Source organism: Arachis ipaensis, chromosome B5 (genome assembly GCF_059453495.1).
Source record: "Arachis ipaensis isolate K30076 ecotype BB chromosome B5, ASM5945349v1, whole genome shotgun sequence".
NCBI classification, from domain to species: Eukaryota; Viridiplantae; Streptophyta; class Magnoliopsida; order Fabales; family Fabaceae; genus Arachis; species Arachis ipaensis.
The window spans coordinates 10,851,733-10,862,596 of NC_142440.1; the positions used below are offsets into that span (position 1 = coordinate 10,851,733).

At 33.7% G+C, this 10,864-nt stretch overlaps 2 protein-coding genes across 2 annotated transcripts; both read left to right on the top strand.

Moving 5' to 3' along the window:
* The first annotated feature begins 1,062 nt into the window (after positions 1–1,062).
* On the top strand, positions 1,063–4,510 carry LOC107642867 (proline-rich receptor-like protein kinase PERK15). The gene is made up of 7 exons (XM_021123011.2): positions 1,063–1,159; positions 1,261–2,583; positions 2,677–2,747; positions 2,871–2,947; positions 3,049–3,193; positions 3,296–3,460; positions 3,762–4,510. The coding sequence occupies exons 2-7, from the start codon at positions 1,386–1,388 to the stop codon at positions 3,978–3,980; spliced, it is 1,875 nt and encodes a 624-aa protein (XP_020978670.1). The 5' UTR covers positions 1,063–1,159; positions 1,261–1,385; the 3' UTR covers positions 3,981–4,510.
* A 2,012-nt stretch (positions 4,511–6,522) lies between these two features.
* Positions 6,523–10,155, top strand: LOC107642866 (sulfite exporter TauE/SafE family protein 3). Its single transcript, XM_088486663.1, has 12 exons — positions 6,523–7,014; positions 7,122–7,281; positions 7,411–7,611; positions 7,708–7,772; positions 7,862–7,904; positions 8,124–8,191; positions 8,291–8,377; positions 8,491–8,541; positions 8,784–9,005; positions 9,349–9,442; positions 9,583–9,723; positions 9,843–10,155. The coding sequence occupies exons 1-12, from the start codon at positions 6,769–6,771 to the stop codon at positions 9,923–9,925; spliced, it is 1,461 nt and encodes a 486-aa protein (XP_088342789.1). The 5' UTR covers positions 6,523–6,768; the 3' UTR covers positions 9,926–10,155.
* Positions 10,156–10,864: the final 709 nt, after the last annotated feature.

The window sequence follows — 10,864 nt, forward strand, 5'->3', positions numbered from 1 at the left end:
TTTGATGTTGGGCTGCTGCAACACTTATTTTTAGCCTGCATCACTTATCAAAAATAATCAAAGTTAATTGGGTGATTAGCCTACTAATCAAATGTTTGTCATCATCAATTCTATTAATTAATTTCTTAACTCAACAAACTAGTCTTAGCATATAGACTAATTTAAATTGGTTTTATTTTTATGAACTGGTTTAAATTAGTGCACTACATTATAAACTAATTTTAAACCAGTTTTTATGTGAAAAAACTAAAACATGAACATTTCTAACTGTATTGATAAGTTTGTGCAAATTTGTGTGCTATGCTTTAAAATTTGTATGTTATGTGTAAAAATTTGTGGACTACTAAATCGATAAGTTTGTATTATATGTAAAATTTAGTCTGTTATACTTCGAAATTTTGTGCTGCAAAAAATGCGCAAAATGTAACGCACGCTCTAATTGTGTGCTAGTAGAGTGTATGTACACGGGTGTTTTTTTAAGAGTATCTTTTACTTAATTTAGCTTTGTTACCAAAAAGACTTATACATAATATTACTATTTTATATTAGGTAGATAAAATGTTTGTGGATATAGATAGTGTTGTCATTTCTATTAAAAAAAGTGTACATAGATTGACCATATTTTGGATTCATAATAAATTAACTATAAAAATTAGCTATTATATATTTATGTAAAAATAAAGATATTGTTTATCTCATTTTTAATTTATATTTTGTATTTTAATATATATTTTATATAAGTAGAGAATTTTGATAATTGATTTTTTATGTCACATAGTTAAGAGCAAAAATTATTATTATTATTTTTTAATTTATATTGCATGAGATTATGAAGATTTGGAGTATTTATTTTGAGTGTAATTTAGTTGGGAGCGCGTTTGGTTATAGTGCTATATTTGGGAAAAACATGTGTCATGATTATGACCATGCTTATAATGAATAGATGGAATGATGGAAATGAAGGGAAGAGCGGTCAAAGAATGAAATAATGGTAAAAGGAGGCAAGAGTAACTAAAAAAAAGAGATAGAGTTGAGTGGACAACAACAGAGGCCCCCCTTTGTAGGAGACCAACGAGGAATGCTTCATTTTGTATTACAATCAAACAATCTTTCCTTTTCTCCTTTTGTTGTGATCCCCTGCAACTATTCTTCCCATCAGGTATGTCCAGCTCCTTCAATTCCCATCTCTCTCCACAAAACTCATTTCTAAAACTATGCTGCATTCCCAACCACCATCATTCTCTTTTTCTTTTTTGGCAGGGGTCCCAACCATTGAGCAAGTAGGAGCTAAGGCGGTGTTTTGCGGCCGCAGCGGCCCCATTTTACGCCGGAAAAAGCAGCTCTTATTAATGTGTTTGCGAGAGAAGTAGCCAACATACGTCAACATGTCTTCCTCCAATTCTTCAACACTCTCACCACCCTCTGACGATGATACTCCCTCTTCTGATCAGAGCCCACCATCACCCTCATCGTCATCATCCTCGCCACCATCCTCGTCCTCCCAAGATGATGATGATTCTTCATCATCATCGTCACCACCACCATCACCGCCATCACCGCCCCCACCCTCCCAAGATTCCTCCTCCCCGTCATCATCATCACCTCCAGCGCCGTTACCACCCACGCCAGCCTCCCAAGATTCCTCTCCTCCTGCTACCCGACCTCCAGGATCATCCTCCGGCGAGGCATTATTACCGTCTCCTCCAGGAACCTCACCATCAGGGTCTAAGGGTCTTGGCAATCTCTTCAGTGATGATTTGGGACACATTGTAGCATACGTTTCAATAGGAGTTTTTTTTCTTATCCTTCTCATTGTTGCCATTGTTTGCATAAGAAGAAGGTCCAAAAAGAAGAAGCAGCAACAACAACAGAAGTTGTACTACTATGGTGGAGATGCACCTGATCAACAAAAAACTAACTACTACTACAACAACAACAATGGTGGGAAGAATCAAAATTACTATGGAGGAGGTGGTGGTCCAGCAAATCAAGAACATGTGGTGCGGATGCCAAATGGAATGATCGGAATGGGAATGGTTCCTGGTCCTAACGCCGGTGTTGGTGCTGCTTGGGGTGCACAGCAACCTCCTCAGATGATGATGTCAAACGGCTCAGACTTGAGCTCGAATTTCTCGATGGGGCCTCCGCCTCTGCCTCCTCCGTCACCGGGTATTACATTAGGCCTCAAGGCTGGCACCTTCACCTATGAAGAACTCGCAGCAGCAACAGGAAACTTTGCAGATGCAAACATGATAGGCCAAGGTGGATTCGGTTACGTCTACAAGGGAGTCTTCCCTAACGGAAAGGAGGTGGCCGTTAAGACTCTCAAGGCCGGTAGCGGTCAAGGCGAGCGCGAGTTCCAGGCTGAGATTGAGATCATCAGCCGTGTTCATCATCGCCACCTTGTTTCTCTTGTTGGTTACTGCATTGCCGGTGGCCAGAGAATGTTGGTCTATGAATTCATCTCTAATAACACCTTGGAATATCACCTTCATGGTAAGGACCTTCCTACCATGGATTGGCCTACCAGATTGCGCATTGCCATTGGAGCTGCTAAGGGACTTGCTTATCTTCATGAAGATTGTAATTAACATTCTTATCTTCATCTCTATCCATCTATCTTTTCTTATTGTACACATTCTTATTTTGATTTTCCATATTTACAAAAACACCCAGGTCATCCTCGCATCATCCATCGTGACATCAAAGCTGCCAATGTCCTTATTGATAGTAGCTTCGAAGCAAAGGTTCTCACATACTTCTATATTTTATCTTCTACGTACTTAGCTACCTTTATGTCTCTTATACATTATTCATGTGTCTCCCATTAATTATATATGACAAACATTTTACGATGCATGCATATATAGGTGGCTGATTTCGGATTGGCTAAGCTGACGACAGATAATAACACTCATGTTTCAACTCGTGTCATGGGAACATTCGGGTACTTTTTCTTCATTACATGTTCTTCAAAGTCATAAGGAGTATTCTTATAAATACTGAATAGAGCTTGATGGCCTGATCTTTACATGTTAACACACACAGGTACTTAGCTCCTGAATATGCATCAAGTGGAAAATTGACAGAGAAGTCTGATGTATTCTCGTTTGGAGTGATGCTATTAGAAATCATAACCGGGAAGCGCCCTGTGGATCTCTCAGGTGCCATGGATGATAGCTTAGTTGACTGGGTTAGTATCATTGCATTCATGTTTATACTTTAGAGTTGATTTCCCTTTAATTTATGCATGAAGAAGAAAATAAAATAAAACATTGGGTTGGAATGTTGACAGGCGCGGCCACTACTGATACGTGGGTTGGAGGAAGACGGCAACTTTGGAGAATTGGTAGATCCATGTTTGGAAGGAAACTATAACAAACAAGAAATGACAAGAATGGCAGCTTGCGCTTCTTCCAGCATCCGTCACTCTGCCAAGAAGCGTCCAAAAATGAGTCAGGTACACTTAATTAATTATATACTTTGATCATAATTTGAGTAATTAATTTTAGAGAAACTAATTTTTTAATTCGAAGATACACAAGTTTTGATTATTCTAAAATACGAGGCACTTAAATTTTTTCTATCTAAAATATATAAAGACAAATAGACTTTTAAAAAAAATTTAAATGTCTCGTATCTCAAAAAGTAAAGAACGTTTTTGTATTTTTAATTAATTAAAAACTTATTTGTTAAAGTCCCACCTATTTTTCTCCTTTACTCTAATTAAGACATTAATGAAAGAAATGTACATACATCAGATTGTAAGGGCGTTGGAAGGAGATGTGTCATTGGATGACTTGAAGAATATGGGTAAGGCAGGTGCAACTGATGGTAGCGGTGGTGGTGTCCTGAACCCTTCAGGAGGAGGGAGCAATGACTATGACACAATGCAGTACAATGCTGATTTACAAAAGTTCAGAAAAACAGTGTTTTCAAGCCCGGAAAACACAAGCGGTAGTAGTGGTGAGAGGCCTTAAAACTACAACAGATCAATAAACCCATCATATCACTATATATAATTCTCCTTTACGCTGTATGTATGTGATAACAAAGGAAGGAGACTATATAAAAAAATAAAAAAATAAAATAAAAAAAATAACAATAATCAATGAAGTTGTGTATGTGTACTGCTCTTACCTGCATGCTATGCATAATTCATTGGTATGGGGAAGTGAGAGCTCGTCATCTTGAGCTCGATGACACTTTTAATTTGTATCAGACCTCAGTCCATGAGACCTTCTTCAATTATTTAATTTGTTAATTGTTATAGCTTTGTAATGTGGTGGTGGCATGGTGATTGTTGATGTGTACTTTGTTTTTTATGGGCATGCCTTGGAACGGTCTCAGAAATTATTATAACTCTTGTAATAGCCGCAAACATATATGTTGTATCAAGCAAACTTCTGTGCAAAAGGGTTGGGGTCTTTTTTATTTTTTACACTTGGGTCTTTTATTTCAATTTTTGGGACATTTTTAGTAATGAAATTCAATTTTTTGTTTTTGTGTACATAACAATCCCTTCTTACCACTAGCTAGACTTTCGATTGCTCTTATTAACTTTTCTTTGCTCATACTTTTCTATTCCACAAACATCTTTCTTGCTTGGAAGACTTTTTTCCAGGATTAATTATTAATTGGGCAAAAAAGGTTAAAGAATTAATATAATTCATTAAGAACATCCAAAACAGACATTTATTATTTAAAAAAAGAAAACTAGACAATTTGCAAGTAATTTATTTTGGTAGTGGATGGAAAGAAACCAAAATATTTAACTATGAAGCTTCGTAGCTGTGCTTAGCTTTGAGGACAGCCCAGCTGCATTTACTCCAATTTGATTGTATATTGATAAAATGAAAAGATTGGTACCATAAGAAAGTAAATATCTAATCACTTATTAAATTCAACCTATTTGTTTAGTCCCATTTTCAAAACCATGGCACCTGCATACAACGGTTGAGAAGTAGCACTGCTTATAATTAATGACTTGATATTTTCTTGAAGTGCCTGTGGTTAATCTTTTCGGGGGCCATACAATACCTTAATCTAAAATTATATATAAACAATTGCTATAAGCTAAAAAAAGAAATTAGAAAAAGGTTTTAGTATTTCAACATTAAAACATAATATGAAGCTTCCTCTAGAACCCGTTGGCTTGTTTTTGACGCGATGTATATATATTTATATGCTGAACAAGGTAGGTTCTTAAACGTATGTAGTTAATTTCCCAGTGTCACTATCTATCGTGCATGTTTATATATTGGCCATTTCGGGAAGCTTCCATGACTAGCATTATCCTTGGATAACATTCCCTAATCGTTTTACTAAAGCAAGTGAATAATTATTCAGACAGGGACAAACAAGTATACCAAGTTAGTGACAACAACGTGCAAAGCCATGATGGCAAGTGGATATATATGTGATGAGAAATATTCATAATATAGAAGGGACTACTTTTATTTTATTTTATTTTATTTTTTCAAACAATACTTCTTGCTCGGTGAACTATGAATTATGTAATCGGATATATTATGAGAATGAAGGAAAAACATTTGGAATTAATTAAGAATGAGTAATACTACGTATATATTAAAATCAGCCACTCAAATCAGTCATCAGTATAAAATACATGTTAAAATATAAATACATATTAAAAATAAATTAAATCACACATATATTTATAGACAAATATATTGGTGACTGATTTTAATAACTGATTTTGGTGTACAAATAGCATTTTTGATTAAAAATTATTCACAGTTTCGCATGCATGTTATTTAAAATTCTTAAGAAGTAAACTAATAAACGTCAATGCAAATTCTGAAATTAATCAGTTTTATTTTTGCACCGGATACTATATGTCTAACACCTAATATATAAATACACTTGGATCCGAATATAATTTCGAGGAAAACTTAATTAATATTATATTAAAAGATAACGCTTAATATTTCGCACAAGTGAATTTTAAATTTTTTCACATATACGTTAAAGATGTAAAATTATCCGTGCGCACCACCAATACGTTAGGCAATATTAAGTTGTGAAACTAAGAAGTTAATTCCCCCTCAAAAAATATTGAATTTAAATTTTTTAAAATGAAAAAATTAGTAAAATAATAGAGTGAGAAATTAATCGTTATTAATTTTGTAATTTTTATAAAATATATGTCCTACTATTTTAATTTAAGAGTAATTAATTTTTCACTTTATCATTTTATTAACTTTTTTATTTTAAAGTATCTTAATTTAAAAATATTATATCCAAAATTTTTTTCTGAAAAATAAATAACAAAGTTTAATGAGTCAATTATAACTTGAGCTAAACTTTAAAGTCATCTTTAAAATTAGCGTGGTAATCAAAATAATTCATAAAATTCTAATTGCATCTATATTTTTGATATTGACAAAAATACATTACAGGCAATTAGAATTTCAAGAACTAATTTGACACAATACTTCAATGGTAAATACTAATTTAGAGCTTAACTCGTTATAACTTAGAAGTTGATCAGATAGAAACATTGTACTTGCCCTTATTAATTATTATATATATGAAACAAGGATAGTGGTAACGAAGAAAATGCACTCCTTACCTACCATAATTTCCTTCCTCAACCGTACTTGAAGAATCCAAATAAAATAAAACCACGAAAAAAAATGCGAGGCAATTAATATAATTTCTTCTCATCAAATACATAGTAGCTAACTAGTTTAATTTTCCTATATTTGGCTTCAATTCACAGCTAGCTTATTCGATAGTGTAGACATGGCAACTACACAAGTGAAACATTATGTCACTTCTTTGGGTGCTGCAGCAACAACGTTAGCAAAAACATGGCTGGTCTTGTGGATACTTGTTACTATGTTCTTCACTGTCTGTTTAGCAGAAAGAGTGTTGAAAGAAAAAGAGGTAGCGGATTTTGCTGATGACAAACAAACAAAAGGAATTCTAAGAGTGGTCATTGATTTTCTATGGCAAGAGGGAAAGTCTTCCTATGAACCTGTTTGGCCCGTGAGTTACTTAATTCGGTTACTATTTCTTTTATATATAATGTTGTTTGTATTTTATAATAATAATAATAATCATGTAACAAACTAAATGCATGCATGTTTGAACAGGAAATGAAGTTTGATTGGAGAATTATTGTGGGATCAATCGTTGGATTTTTGGGAGCAGCGTTGGGCAGCGTTGGAGGGGTTGGAGGTGGTGGGATTTTTGTGCCAATGCTTGCTTTGATCATTGGCTTTGATCCCAAGTCTTCTACAGCCATTTCTAAGTGTTAGTGTACACATGCATTCATTGCTTGATTATTTATTTTCTTGCATGCTAAACAAACATATATTGATGCATTATATATATATGTATTCATGTTAATTGTATATACTTTGATTTTCATTGTTTTTGCAGGTATGATTATGGGTGCAGCTGGGTCAACAGTATACTATAATCTGAGGCTTAGACACCCAACTTTAGACATACCCCTTATTGATTATGATCTGGCTCTGCTATTCCAACCTATGCTGATGCTTGGAATAAGCATTGGTGTTGCATTCAATGTCATGTTTGCTGATTGGATGGTCACTGTTTTGCTTATTATCTTATTCATAGGTAATCATTTTAGTAATTATCTTCATAACATATCTACTAAATACATATATAGGATTAAAGATGCTTAATTGTTTAAGTGGAAATGATTGGCGATAGGTACATCAACAAAAGCTTTATTCAAAGGCATAGAAACCTGGAAAAAGGAAACAATGTTGAAAAAGGTAAATTTTACTTTTAGAATCTTAGTTAATTTTTAAGGTTGAGTGGATTCACTTCTTCAATTTGATGTGGTATCTGATTGACTTTTCAGGAAGCTGCCAAGGCTTTAGAAGCAGAACCAAAACCTGGTGATGGTAAGTCCCCATAAACACAAGTTTGTAATACACAGATAAAACCTCTTCAACTATACAGAGAAAGAAACATTTGGAATGTTTGCTTCTTGCTAATGTACATATTTAAAATGCATGATGGTAATTAAAAATACAAAAAAAAAAAAAGAGTAGATTTATATGTTATGTATAGGCACCTTTTGGAAACAGTGTTATTGTAAGACTTGAAATCTCTTATTTCAGATGATTCTGCAGAGAGTGAGTACAAACGACTACCAAGTGGTCCAACTAATAATATACATGATGAAGAGGTAATTCCAAGAGTTTATCCAAATTTAATCCACTTTGAAAAATGAATATATCAAACTTTATGTATATTGAATGGAAAAACTTATATGGTGTGCATGCAGGCCCCTATGTTACAGAACATATATTGGAAAGAATCATTACTCCTTGTGTATGTTTGGGTGGCTTTTCTCATTGTTCAGATTGTTAAGGTAATTGAACTAACATGTTAGGCTTCATTCTTTTTTACTCCTTTTATCACACACATCCATCTTTTCTATTATGTTTAATTATGTTACTGTGATTGTGCATCTGTTTTATGCAGACATACACCAAGACTTGCTCCATAGAGTACTGGGTTCTAAATACATTGCAGGTACAGTTTTCTAAGAACATACCTAAATAGGAATATAATAAACTACATATGACATGAATTTCAATATTGAATAGAATATTCTAGTTGCATTGTATAACTCCAGTTTCCAACTTGCTAAGTTAACCAAATAGGTGCATCAACCATCAAGGAAATCTATAATAGATTTGAACTCAAAATAGATACTTTTCTGTGCTAAAGGACTAAACAAAATTTGATGTGCCCAATTGCCATGCATGTTGAAGGTGCCTATTGCAGTCTCTGTTACACTTTTTGAAGCCATATGCATATCCAAAGGAACTAGAGTGATAGCATCAAAGGGAAAGGAATTCACAAATTGGAAGATTCATCAGATTTGTCTTTGCTGTGCATGTGGAATAATAGCTGGTATTGTTGGTGGACTTCTTGGTCTAGGGGGTGGCTTCATTTTGGGGCCACTCTTTCTAGAACTTGGGATTCCTCCTCAGGTATACACTACACTACTCTACTCTTCTCTTCTCTTCACTTTTCTTAACCTTTGCATATAAGAATAAAAAATTAACCACCGCTTATAGAAATACTTTTTTGGTATCACATAAAAGAATTTCATCATAATATTTTAAACAAGTTTGATCATTTATCTATTACATGTTTGATTATTTAGTTGATCATTTAATTCAAAAAATATGTGAGTTAATATGTATAAAAATATAAATAATAAATACATAATTACTGATTTGGTAATGGTGACACTAATTTTTAGTGTACATAAACCAATTTTTATTTGAATAACAATGACAAATAATGTGTATTTATTATCTGCTTCTGTAGGTAGCAAGTGCTACATCAACTTTTGCCATGTTTTTCTCATCCTCCATGTCAGTGGTGCAATATTACCTTCTAGATCGGTTTCCAGTACCCTATGGTAAGTAACCACTAACCAACATTATATCACATTGCTAGTTTTTGGAAACTAATTAAGAAAAGCTCACGTTATATTACATTGCTGGTTAATGAATATTAATACATAGTGTGTGTGTGTGTTTTGGAAAAAAAATTCTGCAGCTTCTTACTTTGTTATGGTTGCAACCTTTGCTGCTTTCGCTGGCCAGCATGTGGTGAGAAGAATAATTGCAATCCTTGGCAGAGCTTCCATTATCATCTTCATACTAGCCTTGACCATTTTCATAAGTGCAATCAGCTTAGGTACTTTCCATGATCTTAGAACTCGTAACATCATATTCTTTTTGTTTTGATTAGTAACCATGCAAAGATGTTTTATTTTATTTTCTCTCACTCATTCATGTATGTATCTGTATAAACAGGTGGGGTTGGAATAGAGAAAATGATTGAGAAGATGGAAAATCAAGAGTACATGGGTTTTGAAAATCTCTGCAAGCTATCTTAGATGTGTTTGTATTGGTGGCGTATAAAGCTGTGGAATTAAATTTTTCTACAGAGAATGCCATTATTGAACTTATGATATGGTCGCTTGTTTATCCAGTTTTCATTCAGGCAAAGGAAAGATTGTGGGTCATAACTTATTCTGCTTTATCTTTCTATTGTAATAGTTGCTTCATATTTTTGTTTTTGCCATTTCAATATTGATCGAAAGTATTTGAATTTTGATTTTTGGAAGTTAGTTTCTACTTTCTAGAGTGAGAGAGTGGTGTTGTGCTGTGTGCATTAACAATATGCAAAAACCGATGAACCGACGGATTTGAGAAATCCGAACCGGTTCGGTATTTATTTTTTCAAGTAAATACTAAATGGCCACTTTTGATTACGAATTATTTAGGTGCCGACGAAATTCACCATAAAAAAATTAAAATTAAAGTTATATCTATAAAAAATAAATTTTATTTGACAAAAATATTCAATCAGTATTTTTTTATTAATTTCGTTAGAAAATGAGTTAAAAACCTAAATTATTCTTATCTTATTATCTTCAAGATTTCAACTTCCTTCTGGTGGAAACTCAAGTGCAGTCGATTTCACGTGAAATTGATACCTAAGAGCCATTAGATGAAAATTCAATCAAATCATCTAACAGCGCTCAGTATCAACTTCACGTAAAGTCGACTTCACTTGAGTTTTCACCCTTCCTTCTTTATCTTGATGACACCATCATTGTTAGCTACTTGGAAAAAAAAATCATATCTCTCTAGTTTCACTCTTGTTCATGTCTTCTCCTTCACTACTACCATCTCTTGCACCTTCTTTTCACTTTTTTTATTCTCAAAAGGAAAGCAGAAAAAAGCAAAAGGGAAGTAAAACATATCAGAAAGAAAGGACAAGGCAGAGTTGACGATAATCTTCGTCGGCGACGCCTTCTTCCTCCTTTTCT